General features: G+C 33.8%; 1 protein-coding gene across 8 annotated transcripts; it reads left to right on the top strand.

The window, feature by feature from the left end:
• The first annotated feature begins 7,010 nt into the window (after nt 1-7,010).
• On the top strand, nt 7,011-15,975 carry LOC143234771 (uncharacterized). Of its 8 annotated transcripts, XM_076472376.1 has the most exons (4): nt 7,556-7,699; nt 11,469-13,187; nt 13,222-13,683; nt 13,717-15,056. In XM_076472376.1, the coding sequence occupies exons 1-4, from the start codon at nt 7,652-7,654 to the stop codon at nt 13,966-13,968; spliced, it is 2,481 nt and encodes an 826-aa protein (XP_076328491.1). In that variant the 5' UTR covers nt 7,556-7,651; the 3' UTR covers nt 13,969-15,056. The 8 variants fall into 8 exon arrangements, with proteins under 8 accessions (XP_076328496.1, XP_076328490.1, XP_076328493.1 ...); XM_076472381.1 differs by lacking the exons at nt 7,556-7,699; nt 13,222-13,683; nt 13,717-15,056 and adding exons at nt 7,011-7,497; nt 15,112-15,975 and having other exon boundaries at nt 11,469-13,121; XM_076472375.1 differs by lacking the exon at nt 7,556-7,699 and adding an exon at nt 7,024-7,497 and having other exon boundaries at nt 13,222-15,056.
• Nucleotides 15,976-16,527: the final 552 nt, after the last annotated feature.

Here is a 16,527-nt window from a genome sequence, read left to right as displayed (position 1 = left end):
CTACAAAATATAAAAAATATGTTCCGTGATGAGTTGTGATCGTACGACTCGCGTATTCCAAGTACATCGTTCAAATACAAAACTTTTCCAGGCAGCCTTTATCGTAAAGATAGTAGAACAATGATACACTACTAAACTTGTTTGTTGGACCAGGGGACTGAAGTACCGGTACCCAAGCATCTCTAATCACGTGACTTGACCAAATTGGACAATTCTTCCCAGTGTGCTCTTATGTGTGTTTGTTCACATCAAACCAAATCCTTAATTATCTTTAAGCCTACTGGTATGATGACAAAGGCAATGAATCAGTTCAAATCTAAACTTTCTATTGGTTATAAATGCAACAGAAATAAGCCTAAAAAATCTATTAGCAAGTTAAAGACTTGTTAGAGATAAGCGTGAAAAGTGGGTTCTGAATTTTCATTGATTGTTTTTTAGCCACGTATGATTGAAGAACTATACTTTAGTATAGCGTCAGAATATCCACGACGAAGTTAGGGAGATTTTGTAGTTTAAAGTGTGGACACCTCAAGAACAAATACCCAAATTCTTATATCAGGCGTATGATTCTTATAGCAAAGCCACATCAGGCTATCTGCTGAATCCACATTAGGAGAATTTGAGGTTGTTTTTAAATATTTACTTATACAATTAAGAACTTAAGTTATATTAACATTTGATTTATTATCCATGATATGATATTAAGTTTGTTCGTATACCATGATAACTAAAAACGTCGTGACATGCGTAATTTGACCTGGCCATATATTAAGGCTTAATCGCTCACGCACCTAACCTAACGTTCATTCAATCACGTAGGCACATTCACGTTCTTTTCCAGAGTGTGGGAGTCACCAGTTTGCACATTTCATGCTATTTCCGATTTTCGCGACGAGATTCACTTATCGGCTGAAGTATGAACTAGACATTAAATATTTATACTTCCAGAAAAGCGAAGCTGTAACACCAGAGGAGGCGTCCCGTCAGAACTCCGACAATAGGACATGTAATAATAGATATTCTAAACATATGATATGCTGTAAATCAAATCCAGTATCACCGGTACTGACGGCCCGGTATCGATATGACACGCCGAGTACAGCTGGTACTGACTGTAACCCTGAATGGGTCATTTAGTAAACTAGAAAAACATTACATCACCGAAGTTTTAAACCAGACTTTTAGTGGACTAGAAGAAAAAAATACACTGGTAGCTTTGTGAATTTATTTCAACTAGAAAATTTTCAGATATATGTAGGGTGCGAATCAGTAGTTATAGATTCATCTGTAGGAGTGTTAATACAGTTATGAAACAGATGTGTTTTGTTATTCCTTAAAGAGTAGATGTATAGAAGGCACGTGCTGCTTGCCTTTCGTCTGGTTGTTTGCCTCCATTTGTCTTTTCAGATGTTTTCACGTTTAATATTCCTAGTAGAGCATATGTTTAAAATTCACACTATTTACTCAGTAAACGTCATAAATCGGTATTAATTTTTCGATATTCGTGTTTTCTTAAGTGAGCAGTGAATATCGAAAAAACAATGAAAGATTTGATATAGAGAAAAAGTAAACTAAATTTAATAATACTACAGTTTGACTGACAAATTGGAACATTCTGATTTTAATTTATGTCTCGTCAAATAAGAACATATTTAATCTTATATTATTTACGTTACAAAATATACAGAATGGACAGTTTATACTTTCGATGTGGTTAATGTTTAAGCAATAAAAAGAAAGATTCATACAAATTTTTAACAAACAAAATTCAAAGGACGACCTTGGCTTAAAAACATTATGACAATAGTTTCCTTTCAATTTACTGATTTTTCAAATATATAAACAAGTAAACAGTTTCAGTGCTTTAGGGTATGCCGACATATTAAATGTTTATGACACAGGTAAAACCGGATATTTTTAACCTAACGCATTGCTCTTTATCGTTAATAGCGCAACACGTTGTTCAGGTTATTGTACAATATCGAGTAGCGAGTTAAAGCTGAGAAACAGTCTGTGTTCAGGAAGATAATGACAGTATACAATAAAAATGGTATACATAAATAAACATAAATCAAATCAAACCGAAAGGTTACAGTCTCACGTGAAGAAATTGATAAAAATAAAATCCTTAAATTAGAAGAATGAGATGTGAGATTTCAAGCCCACATTTATATCACTATTCACTGCCTGCAGACAACTGTTCTTTAAAGTAAAAAAAATAAATAAACAAGAAAAATAGGGCCAGGTGGTTAAGGTACTCGACTCGCACTCTGGGGGTCGTGAGTTTGAATCCCCTTCACACCAAACATGCTCGCCCTTTCAGCCGTGGGAGCGTTATAATGTTTCTTGGTAAAAGAGTAGCCCAAGAGTTGGCGGTGGGTGGTGATGACTAGCTGCTTTCCCTCTAGTTTTACACTGCAAAATTAGGGACGGATAGCCCTCGAGTAGCTTTGCGCGAAATTCAGAACAAACAAACAAGAAAAAGTGAAATGAAATAAGGTACAACCACTTTCGGGTAAGCAAGATACACGTACATCCAGACCCCATTATGGCGGTAAGACCTAATTAGTAGCCCAGTAGACAAGTTATACCCGTATAAAACTACAATTCAGTTACCTCAACTTACTTGGATAACTTCTAACCAACACTCTTTAAATTCACTATAACTATTACTTTGAACGGCTCTTACACGATATGTAGTAAGGTTTTCATTTGCAAAAACTAATACCAGGCTGTTTACATGACCTTATTAACAACTAAACTTTCAGCAAAATCTCCTTAATATTTATATATATATAGTACATTTTATACTTTTTACAGAAAACGTTAATAATCTTATTTAGTTTCTTTATTAAATCCACTGAATATTAATTTTTTGCGTCAATATTTCAACAATAATAATAACGAAATATTGTAATTTGTTATAAATTCTGAATAATTTTCAGTTATAATACTTACAATATAAGAGTATGGCATATTACTGTTAAACGAGAGTAAACTATACTCTTCAAAAAAAGAAACGCAAAAGGCAAAATATGAGACAAGTTGTTAACAAGTTTATTTCGGGTAGTTCTGTATGTCATGTGTGAAACTTTGTACATTCACTGCTGAACATCCAAAGTCTGCAAAGGCGAAGTCCACGCTTACTTGTTGAAGTTTAACGTCACTCAACGTCAATAACGAGTATGACCCTCGTGAGCATCAATAACTGCTTGGCATCTCCTGCCCATGGAAGCGATGAGATGACGAATCACATCCTCTGGAATGGCTGTCCAGTCAGCCTGCAAAGCTGCTGCAAGCTGAGGTAGAGTCTGCGGTTGAGGTTGTCGCCGTCGCAGACGTCGGTCCAACTCGCCCAAAAGATGTTCGATGGGGTTTCAATCTGGTGATCTGGAGGGCCAGGGAAGAACGTTGGTGTTGTGGTGTCTCAAGAAGACAGTGGTGAGTCGGGCTGTGTGAGGACGGGCGTTGTCATGTTGAAAAACGTCGTTGACGTTCACCATGATGGGTTGCACATGGGGCCTAAGAATCTCATAGACGGTTGCGTACGGTCTGATCGGAAATCCTACGCAGCTCTGGTATGGTTGAGGCAGTAGACGTCGCAGTGGTGGTCCTATCCCGAAGGTGACGTAACTGGATGTTGTGATCTCGTGCGGGCGTGGTCACACGAGGTCTGCCAGATCGTGGACGGTCACAAGTTGATCCATGTTGTTGGTGACGATTCCATAGCCTTGTGATGGTGCTTGGGTGGACATTCACAGCTCTGGCAACATCTGATCGAGATTCGCCTGCTTCCAAGCGACCAATGGCGTTGCTGCGTTGTGCTTCAGTCAGTCTTGGCGTAACTGTATTGCGTGTCGGTGGTTTAACACTGAGCTATGGAAACCGAGAACCCGTCACTTTTATAGGGATTTTGCACATGTTGCACTTGCAGAACATGCAAATCTCTCAAACAAATTTATTGGACACGAATGCGTTTTGGCGAAAAATCCGATGTTGTCCTCCGTTTACAAAGTGCACAACTTTTATTGTCATTTTGGTCTGACAATCAGTGCCTTAACACGTGTAACATCACATACTCTGAGCTTGTAACGTTATTACATATATTTCTCTTTAAAATAACAAAAATATCCCTTTTGCGTCTCTTGTTTTGAAGAGTATATATACTGGAAAATAAAAATATTTTCTTTTATCAAAAATATTTAGATTTATATTATTATCAATTATTTTAATTTCTGGATCTAAACCATGTGCCTCTACATTAGAAATTGAAGTGTTTTCAATTTCCTAGGAGTGTGTATTTTCTTATAGCAAAGTCAGATGGAGCTATCTGCTGAGCCCACCCAGGCGAATTGAACCGCTGATTCTGCGTTGTAAATCCGACGACATGCTGCTGTGCTAGCAGAGAGCTATTACCCTAGGAACGTTGGAACTCCTATTACTTACTTAAATTCCTGGTTATTGAAAAAATAAAATCGTAAATGCAAAAACTTAACAACATTTCATTTATATTTGTAGAGCTAAATTTTATTTATTTTAATTTGTTTGTTTTGAATTTTGCGAAAAGCTACTTGAGAGCTATCTGCGCTAGCTACCATTTTTTAATCATCAATTTGGTTTCTCATTCCAGAATATATGTTGGATACTAAGCCTCTGTCTGGATGATAAGATAGATGTACAAGTTGTGAAAGATATTCTAGCACCACTTATATTCTGTTTATTTGTTGAATTTCACACCAAGATATTTGATAGTTACCCACATTGACCTCTTTTCAAGATTATTACGCTACTACATTAGATATTAACCTTGATGATAGTAACTTGTGTTACTGAAACTAGTTGGTTCTAACTAATAATGAAGAATTTATCTTTTTGTGCCAAAAAACGCCTGTTTTTATGTTTTTAACTCTTAATTATACATGATATAAGACCATAATTTTACAATTATAAAAGAGAAGGAAAGCAGCTAACTAACACCACCTTCTGCCAACACTTTCACTGCTCTAATTAGATAGTGGAATTTTAATGTCAATCATACAATGTATCTACAGGTAAAACAATGTGAAGTTCTATTTTTTATTCGGCTGTAATAAGGCGCAAACTGCTGGATCCCAGATCTATAGTCTGGCACATTGACTATGGCCCGCGCTATGTTCAATGTTTTTCTTTATCTAGTTCATGGTCAAGTTTGAAAATACAAACAGCCTAACGATTAGAAAACCCCACCAAATACTGTTAGATTGCAAAATAAAGGGGTGGGAACGAAAACAATAATGTCTTGGACGTCACTTTAGCCTTTATACGTATTTTTGCCACCCAGGAAGAACCATTCTCTCTTTGTACTATCCTAGGTTGTAGGTTTATTATAAAACATATATGTAAAAACGGTTGGTTTAGGTTGAGAACATTTTTATGTAGAAGAGCGAACAACGTTTCGACCTTCTTCGGTCATCGTCAGGTTTGTCATGTTATTATAAAACAGTTATTCTTATTGAGAGAAAAATTTATACGATCGCGAAAGAATTTAGCTATATGTTCAGAATGACCGCATGTTTTATAAGCAGCGGGAACATTTGATTTGAGAGTCAGTTTCCTTTGTTATCATTTTCTCTTCATTTTTAGCTTACAAGTTATCAAAGGGTGTCTGAAAGAAATAACAACGTAATTTTGTCTGACTATTTCACAATGTAATTATAATACATGTTACATTTCTAGTAGTCTTTCCTACAGTTTTAAAAGAAAAGTGTACGAAAGTAAAGACTTTGTCTTTCATTTTAACTTATTAATTTATTTTTCATTATCTTTCCTTCAAAGATATCTAACATTTAGGGTTAGTTTTGGAAACTATATTACGTCTTCATTGCTTTTTTAAAACCACCACATTAAGTTACATTTTAGCTGTTATGTTATCATTGAATCTTCACTATAACTTATAAAGTTTTGTGTCTCTGTAATGATGAAAAATATTCTTTTTCTTTTTTTTTTACTCAGTCCTTCTACTTCTTCGTTCCAGCGAAATGTGAATTAATAGACGTGGGATCTATTCTCTAACGGGCCTGGCATGGCCAGGTGGGTTAAGGCGTTTGATTCGTAATCTGAGAGTCGCGGGTTCGAATCCCCATCGCACCAAACATGCTCCCCCTTTCAGCTATGGGGGTGTTATAATGTGACGGTCAATCCCACTATTCATTGGTAAAAGAGTAGCCTAAGAGTTGGCGGTGGGTGGTGATGACTAGTTGCTTTCCCTCTAGTCTTACATTGCTAAATTAGGAACGGCTAGCGCAGATAGCCCTCGTGTAGCTTTGCGCGAAATTAAAAAACAAACAAACAAACAAACTGTTCTCTAATGACAACCCATAGATTATGAACATTTTCCAAGAAGTTATTATATTTTTCTTTCAAATTCCAAACAAAGCCTCTTTAGTGTATATGTAAAAACCATCGCACCAAACATGCTCTCCCTTTCAGCTGTGGGGGTGTTATAATGTGACAGTAAATCCCACTATTCATTGGTAAAAGAGTAGCCTAAGAGTTGGCGGTGGGTGGTGATGACTAGTTGCTTTCCCTCTAGTCGTACATTGCTAAATTAGGAACAAACAAACAAACAAACAAACTGTTCTTTAATGACAACCCATAGATTATGAACATTTTCCAAGAAGCTATTATATTTTTCTTTCAAATTCCAAACAAAGCCTCTTTAGTGTATGTGTAAAAAACCTGTGAATGTGTTTAATAGCAGATAAAATTATCTTTTTTCCTTCTTTTTTTTCATCATAAACGCTTGGCTTCTCGTTTCGCTCGATGGTATTTTCAGCTGATCAATTTAATAGACGCTGTAATCGGAAAAATGTGAAATTCTTAAAGAAATTGGAAGAGATTGAGATAGTACAAAGTTTTCAATAAAAATAATCTTTTTTTTTTTACATTAAACATCTTATTAATATTTACACTTCTGTCTGCACTGTGCTAACTTCATTTCCGTTTATAATTCCAATAAACGGACGAAGCAGAACTCACTCATAATGAATAAAATAATTTTTAAAGACAGAAGGTTATAGATGCTATTAAATTTATAAACATTTTTAAATATCTTTATACTTTCTGGATAGGTGGCGAACTTGTGTTGATAGCAGAAGAATGAAGAGAAGTATATCTTTATTAAAAGATTAATGTCGAGATAGTGTTGAGAATGGTGTAAATTTTAAAGTTCAGCGTATGGAGATTATGAACTAAAACGGTTGATGTTGTCATGTTAATCTTTCATAAATTATATAAATATTAATTAAAAGCTAATATTATTGTGATATAATCCATAGTCCATTCTATGAATTTGGTATGATTTTTATTATAAATTAAATATAATATTTATAACGCGATTAATTTAAAATTTTAAGATATAATGCAAATTATGAGTGACTAGGGCAGACTAGCTATTGCATTATGGTTTAAAGTATACAAGTTTATCAGAAAATGGCGTTTGGGTTTCTACCTATAGAGGTAAGCTTCTTTGTTGTGTATATCTTATATTACATCATAGTGTAGTTGTACTGTTGTAGTTATGGGTTTTTACCATTTCATGATCCACTATTTTTAATTAATGCCAAAAATCAGTAAAATTTAAACTTAAAAGGAGATTTAACTCTAGGAATAAATGGTCTTTGAGCTTGAAGGTTCTTCCAGTACTGCAGTAATACCAATAGTATGAGTGATTTTTTTTTATCATACAGAAATTTTGTATTCCATTAAATATCCATTTGTTATAGTTTTATTGGTAGAAAATCTTGGCAGAAAGTAAAGTGTATAGTAATATATTAGCCTCACTATATATGGTTTATTCAGTGTTAACAAAGTATTTTGACCAATATAATTACCAGGACTATTTTAGAGTAGCTGGAGTATGACAGATGTAGTAGTGGTTGAGGTGCTGTTTGTGTAGGGAAAAGTCTGACAATAATAGCTACATGGTGAACTATACTACATTGGTGGAGTGTAATTTTATGAATGTGTATCACTTGTCTGATTTATTAACTTAAGCATACCAAACCATAAAACTGAGGTTCTACAAGTTGTATTATGTTGCCACAAATCAAAAAGAGATCCCTGTTTTGGGATGGTTAAAAGAATGACAAAACAGTTCCAGTATTTGGTCTGGCAATGAGTGGTGGTGATGGCAAACATTCATTTTAGTGATGAAAATTGATAGAAGTAAATACCATTATAATATCCAGATGTTATGGTGTATTGGTTTTATGTACAGTAACACAAGACTTGTACTGTTACAATAATGTTAATACAATGACACTAACAGCAAAATAATTACCTAACAAAACTGAGGTTGTTAGTTTTCCATAAACATCACATTAGTTATCTCTTAGATTTGTATTGGTTCCAATTGATGATTAATTCAGATGCAAGATGTATACAATGGACATAGATTATATGCCAGGTTCATTGGTGGTCAAAAAATTTATTTTGAAACACTATTTTATATCTTTTAATCTTACTGTTTGACAGAAGTCATCTGTTTGTATCAACTTGGTAGTGGCTGAGGATTGATTCCAACAGTTGGTGTACAGATTTTGTCTACCAACACAGTTTCTGGATGAGTGAGACAATTCTCTATATTTTTACTGTCTATTTAAGAATTTCACTTTTCCCAGTAATACTAGGCTCAAAAATGCTATCTTTCATCAATAATTAAAAACATAAGAAATAAATGTATTTGTAGCTTTTTTTACCCATGTACCTTTCATACAGAAGTATCAAAGAACACCATATTATGAGGCACCATAGACCTGAAACAAAATACAAACATTAAATTTGTATTTTTAAGCAATAACAATAAATAGATGACAGAGAAATAATGTGAACATTCAAGTCACACTTTCATAGTCAGAACAACCACTAATGTCAGTAGCTCAGGTTAAAGTATGTCCTTTCCATATCACAATCAGAACAATCACTGCTGTCAATGGCTTAGGTTAAAGTATGTCCTTTCCATATCACAATCAGAACAATCACTGCTGTCAATGGCTTAGGTTAAAGTATTTCCTTTCCATACCACAATCAGGACAACCACTACCATCACAGCTCAGGTTAAAGTGTGCCATTACCAGACTTCAGGTAGGCCATTCTATAAGCTCAGTGCTAACAAAATAATAGGTTTTTACCAGAAAGCAAATCTAGGTTGATATTGTCAAAGCTTCCAAGTTCTAGTGTACTCAAGATATATATCATCTCTTCAAACCTTACATGTTTCTTCTTGTTTGTTTTTTAATATGAACGCTCAATACTCAAATCAAAACTAAAGTAATTAAACCTTTCTTTAGTCCTTATGTATGTGATATCTGTTTTTTTCATCCTTTCTCTTCAACTTGTTTAATTATTATAGTGAAGGTGAGGATTACTTGCTTCAAGACCTCGTAACCCAGTTAGTGGCGTATTGTCCTCAGTTTACTTGTGACTCAAAAGTGTCTGGTTTGAGCCCATGAAGCCAGACTTCTTTATGTCTTGATAAGTTACATTGGTGTCCATCTTGTGGCTCATAAACTTCAGAGTCATGAATCAAAACATATTGCAGACCAAAGTAGCTTGTATATTATCGGAGTATACTCTGTTTTTTTTACATGAATGAAAGGCAGTACTGTGTTAAAAAGCTAGATGATATGAACATTAAAACTATGATAGTACTTGGAATGGACAGTGTTTGTGTGTTTAGTAAGGTATTTCTGACTGTTGCTTTCATTAAAATAATTGATTAAACTGTTTAGTGTACCTACTTATATGATTTTTAATGTTATATGTGTACTAATCCAAGTCTCCTAAACTGGCCAAATCTTACTTACTTAATGGCCAGAAACTTAGCATCAACAATACCAAACCAGTAAAACATTATTTTCTTATCTTTATATGTAAACAAATGATAATAGTATATTACCATGGTGATTCTCATAATATAATAATAGTGTATTACCATGGTGATTCTCGTAATATAATAATAGTATATTACCATGGTGTTTCTCATAATATAATAATAGTATATTACCATGGTGATTCTCATAATATAATAGAAGTATATTATTGTGGTGATTCTCATAATATAATAGAAGTATATTACCATGGTGATTCTCATAATATAATAATGGTAATTACCTCAGTGATTCTCATTTTTCTTTGAATTGTGTTACTTGCTCTGATTGGAAGTTAATGCATACAACATGAGACCATGCAGTTCTTGAAGGGTTTTTTTCCCGTAAGTCCACTGGATAACCTTGTTAATATTAATAAAATCAACTTTTATTTTTATTTTTCAAGATAAATGAGCTATTATAGCTTGACCTATCCATGTAACATAACCCTTCCAATACTGGAATAATCCTAATACTCCAGTCCATGTAACATAATCCTTCCGTCTATAGAATAATCCCAGTAGTCCAGTCCATGTAACATAACCCTTACATCTATAAAATAATCCTAGTTGTAACAAGTAACATTCTAAAGAACAATTAACAGATCAGCAAGACAAGATTTTACTTTAGTTAATTCATGTTGTAACAAGTAACATTCTAAAGAACTATTAACAGATCAGCAAGGCAAGATTTTACTTTAGTTAATTCATGTTGATGTTTTTTTTTTATAGTATCATATTTCATTGAATTCATGATGTGCTAAAAACATGTAGGTCCAAGAGGTTTTGATAAAACTGAAATAGCAACCCTTATAACCTGAGTGCTTTCGAAAGGTGAACCTTTTGAAAGTGCTCAGGTTATAATGGTTGCTCTTTCAGTTTTATCAATATTTCACTAAATGCTTTTGAAAAACTTTTTTCTATCAGACTAGAAACCTTCCCATTACAGAAGTAATGTTAATTGACTGTTATTTACAGGGTAACTAACACTACAGACATAAATATATTTCCATTAGTTAAGGGGACCTCACACCACAGAAGTAAGAGTAATTTAACATTATTTACAAGGCTACTCACACTACAGACATAATGCTAATTGACCATTATTTATAGGGTAACTCGCACTGCAGAAGGAAGGTTAATTGATCATTATTTACAGGTTAACTTGCACTACAGAAGGAAGATTAATTGACCATTATTTACAGGTTAACTCACATTGCAGAAGTAAGGCTAATTGACCATTTCTTACAGGGTAACTTGTAGCCATATTTAAATATAGCAGTACCATCTCGTGACCTACCAAGAAGAAAGAGGTTTACATATTCTTTCAAGCCTGTAAAAGAACAATGTATGGTCCTGGTGATTTATCTGTTTCTAATTTTTCTAACACCAGGGGATTAGTAGCAACTTGATTCGGGTAAATCTTAGTGTTGATATATATATGAAAGTCAATTTGTTTAAGTAACTGGATGTATAAAGTATAAAATACTTCTTGTTCTTTATAACAATAAATACATATCAAATCTTCTAAAAAACAACTAATTTTCAGTTTGTTTTTCAGATACTTACATCAGTATTCAAATACCTAACTCCATCTGACAGGCTAACAGCCAGTTGTGTATGTAGACAGTGGTATTACACTTCCTTTGATGCCAAGCTCCTGGGAGACATTGCACTGGTTTTACGTGATAATGCTGCAGCAGCTTTTGAGGTGTTGAAGAAGAGTCAGCGACGCTTTTCCCACCTGGTGGTGAAGGAAGTAGATATCCTGTGGGATGATCAGGAGTTTTGGACAAATGTGGGTCAGAATCTCGTACGTCTTGACTTTCACAGCTGTGACATCTCAACTCACGTATTTATTAACATTTTGCATAAGTGCCCTCATCTTCAAGTTCTAGGCATAAATGGTTGCAATGGTTTGTTCATTTCAGGAACTCTTTTTGAGAGGATGCAGGATACGGGAAAGCTGGGAGCCATAATGCAGAATGTGAAAGAGCTTAATTTAGCATCCAACAGATATCTTTCAGACTCTTTGTTTTCTAGAATAGTCAAAGTACTTCCAAACCTTGAAAGAATATCTCTTAGTGGCTGCCAGATATCATTTCATCCTGGAATCTATCGCAGATTTTACCCAGATGGTATGAAGTCAGTTCCTTCTAGTGCTGTTTTTACTTTCCAGACGGTCATGGAGTTTATCGAAAAACGTAAATTCAAACTAACGAGCTTTAACTTTGGTAGAACCCTCATAGATAACAAAACCCTTACTGCTGTGGCCTCCTTGGAGGGTTTGCAGCTGGAGGAACTGTATTTGTCCTCATGTGAACAACTTTCAAAGTCAGGCATCATGTTGCTGTGTATGAATCAGCCACAACTCAGAGTTCTCGATTTAAGTTTAATCTACCAACTAACAGATCAAGCTCTGATATACGTCTGTGATTACTTGACCAACCTTCGTTCTTTGAGCCTCAGGCGATGTCACAATCTGACTGACCGGAGTGTTAAAGAATTGTCCCGATTGGTTAATCTGGAAACCCTCGACCTCTCCTCCTGTGAAAAGGTCACGCCTGCAGGTCTCAGAGAAGCACTGTGTTTTGAGAGTCACCCTAAACTCCATACAATTAATCTCAGCTATTGTAATGTGACTGATGAAATTGTTTGTGATTTTGTTTATAAGCTATCAAACCTGACACATCTAGATTTGAGTTCATGTCTTACATTAACAGATAAAAGTCTGCATGCAGTATCTTGTGTTCTTGTCTCTCTTCACAGCTTGAAGCTAGCATGGTGTAAAGAGATTACAGATAGAGGGTTGACTGGAGGGAAAGGCATAGCTCCCTATCTTCAGCTATTTCAAATACCTTCAAGAGTAGCTTATAGGAACATTTGTAGGAATGATCAGTACAGAGAAGTTCAAGGAAGCTTATGTAGTGGTGACAATGTGTGTGGACATTTTCCTGTAAGCCAGACTGATCATTTAGTGGATACAGGTCAAATTGGACAATTTCCTCCAGCATTAACATGTTTAACTGGGTTAAGAGAACTGGACCTCTGTGGTTGTATACACATTGGAGATGTTGGGCTAAAGGGGATTAAGTTTGTGGAACTACGTTACCTAAACTTAAGCCTCTGTCAGAATATAACTGATGTTGGATTGGTGATAATGAGTTCATATAATCCAAGTCTAGACACACTTATTTTAAATCAATGTCATCAGGTAAGACAATCAACTGTAATAGAATGTCATCAGGTAATACTATCAACTGTAATAAAATGTCATCAGGTAATGACTATCAACTGTAATAGAATGTCATCAGGTAAGACAATCAACTGTAATAGAATGTCATCAGGTAAGACAATCAACTGTAATAGAATGTCATCAGGTAATACTATCAACTGTAATAAAATGTCATCAGGTAAGACAATCAACTGTAATAGAATGTCATCAGGTAATACTATCAACTGTAATAGAATGTCATCAGGTAAGACAATCAACTGTAATAGAATGTCATCAGGTAATACTATCAACTGTAATAGAATGTCATCAGGTAAGACAATCAACTGTAATAGGATGTCATCAGGTAATACTATCAACTGTAATAGAATGTCATCAGGTAAGACAATCAACTGTAATAGAATGTCATCAGGTAATACTATCAACTGTAATAGGATGTCATCAGGTAATACTATCAACTGTAATAAAATGTCATCAGGTAAGACAATCAACTGTAATAGGATGTCATCAGGTAAGACAATCAACTGTAATAGGATGTCGTCAGGTAAGACAATCAACTGTAATAGGATGTCGTCAGGTAAGACAATCAACTGTAATAGAATGTCGTCAGGTAATGACTATCAACTGTAATAGAATGTCATCAGGTAAGACTATCAACTGTAATAGAATGTCATCAGGTAAGACAATCAACTGTAATAGAATGTCATCAGGTAATACTATCAACTGTAATAGAATGTCATCAGGTAATACTATCAACTGTAATAAAATGTCATCAGGTAAGACAATCAACTGTAATAGAATGTCGTCAGGTAATGACTATCAACTGTAATAGGCCTATCCAAAATATCTGGTTTGTTTTTTATTGTTTACCTTATGGTTAGATTCCAGCCAGGTGTAACTTTTTAAATATTTCTGCTATAAACGATTTAACATATACAAACAGAATTTGCTCCTTCAGTACTTGCACACTTTCTATTTATTATTTTAGATACTCTAAATTCCCCTTTTAAAGTAAAATACAATGTCAGCCTCTACCCCTCCCAATGTTCCAATAACTATAAAACTAGAACAATGTTAAGTAGAGACTTTTCCAAATCTTAAACTTGGGTCCTCTCATCCTGTTCTTTTTATAATATAGAAAATAGGAATCAAGATTCAGTTTCCTCTTGATCATTGGATAATTGATAATTTTGTAATTCTCCATAGGTGTAGGTATTGTTGTTTAAAATGTTATTTATACACTACAAGTATCCTTTATTAGTGTAGGTGATTGTTGTTTTTGATGTTATTTATACATTACAAGTATCCTTTATTAGTGTTGGTGATTGTTGTTTTTGATGTTATTTATACATTACAAGTATCCTTTATTAGTGTTGGTAATTGTTTTTTATAATGTTATTTATACACTACAAGTATCCTTTATTAGTGTAGGTGATTGTTGTTTGTGATGTTATTTATACACTACAAGTATCCTTTACTAGTGTAGGTGATTGTTGTTTGTGATGTTATTTATACACTACAAGTATCCTTTACTAGTGTAGGTGATTGTTGTTTTTGATGTTATTTATACACTACAAGTATCCTTTATTAGTGTAGGTGATTGTTGTTTTTGATGTTATTTATACATTACAAGTATCCTTTATTAGCATTGGTAATTGTTTTTCATAATGTTATTTATACCCTACAAGTATCCTTTGTTAGTGTAGGTAAATGTTTATAATGTTACTTATACACTACAAGTATCCTTTATTAGTGTAGGTGATTGTTGTTTATAATGTTACTTATACACTACAAGTATCCTCCATTAGTGTTGGTAATTGTTTTTTATAATGTTATTTATACAGTACAAGTATCCTTTATTAGTGTAGGTAAATGTTTATAATGTTTATACACTACAAGTATCATTTATTAGTGTAAATTAATGGAAGGTTTCAATGAGAGACTTTCATTACTGAATGTTGCTCACTTTCAGCTTACAGACAATGGAGTTGCAGGAGCAGTACGGAGTCTTCCTCGTTTGAAGTACTTAGGAGTTCAAGGTTGCAAAAAATTAACCAACAGTACGTTGGGTGCATTGAGCCAGTGCTGTCAACAGCTGCAATACTTAGACGTTTCTCTTTGCCAAGGAATGTCTCTGGAAGCTGTAGAGGCTTTGGAAGTGACCATGTCTCGGCTTCACACTGTGCACAAGAGGCATGTTCCTTCTGTTAGGACTGATGAAAGGTCTGAGTACATGTAGAGATGTACAAACTAGATAAGATAAAACTGTGAAAAAAATGACCAGATCAAAACTTTTATTAATACTATTTGAACTATTTAAGTTTATTAAAGGTCTGTCAGAAACGTTCCTGAGAGATAGTGATGTTAAATGAACATATTGGAATACATTTTTCTGGCAGTCTGAGAAATGTGAGTTCATAAGTATTAAGTGAGGGCACCTAAATGATATTGAAAATTACAGTGGTTCACAGAATTGTGTTATATTGATAGAACACTATAATTTATAAAGTCTTAGCCCAGACTATGTAAGCAGATTAAGATCTGTATTAGTAAAGAAACCAGTCCAGGGAAGATACAGAATAGCATTTTTTATGAATATTGTTATTAAGCAATTTGATAATAATAAAATTATGTAAACGTGCCTGTTGTGTACATTATAATAGAACGGTGATATGTTTTAGCATTAAATTAAATGTCTTTGAAATTAATTGTAAATGACTGAAATCTAACCTGATAACAATGTCTAACTTAAGTGTGGGATTAAAATAGATGTATGGTGTTTTAACAATACGAAACTATTGTTATATGAAATAAACTAGCCCAACATTCTATCAAGAACTGTTGATTTTTGAATGAATAACTTTCTGGTTATGTGGATAATGTTGTTCGTAAGAAAACCAAGTCCCTGCTGTGTATGTGTAACATTAAACATTTCTTGTTTATTATCATATTAAACTAAGTACTACCTAAAATAACAATGTAAGTTACTTTTACAAGATAAGGAGTTTTTTAATAATTGTTTAGCCCATAACATTTTGTTAAAAAAGCTCTATTTTGGTTTCAAATTAGCCCTAGATGCAATATTATATATGTAAATACTCTATTTACTGTGTACAGTGACATTTAAAGCTGGGAAAGTAACTTGGTTAGTTGACATAACTGCTCACCTGTGAACATTGATTACATCAATTAACCCAACTAAAATAATTGACATAATAATAATTAACTACTTGAAATTAATGTTTTAAATTATTACTGCTTTTGTTTATTCCAGCTGTCCAAGTAATAGGAGTGTTGCCATTATGAGTTCTTTATTAATTTATGGATCTTAAGTGTAATAATTCATGATGGTTTGTTAGTAAACAAATTATTAATAGTTTTGATTATT

Source organism: Tachypleus tridentatus, chromosome 12, assembly GCF_004210375.1.
Source record: "Tachypleus tridentatus isolate NWPU-2018 chromosome 12, ASM421037v1, whole genome shotgun sequence".
Taxonomy (NCBI): domain Eukaryota; kingdom Metazoa; phylum Arthropoda; class Merostomata; order Xiphosura; family Limulidae; genus Tachypleus; species Tachypleus tridentatus.
The sequence above is the reverse complement of the archived record's forward strand: the minus strand, read 5'-3'. Positions and strand labels throughout refer to the sequence as shown.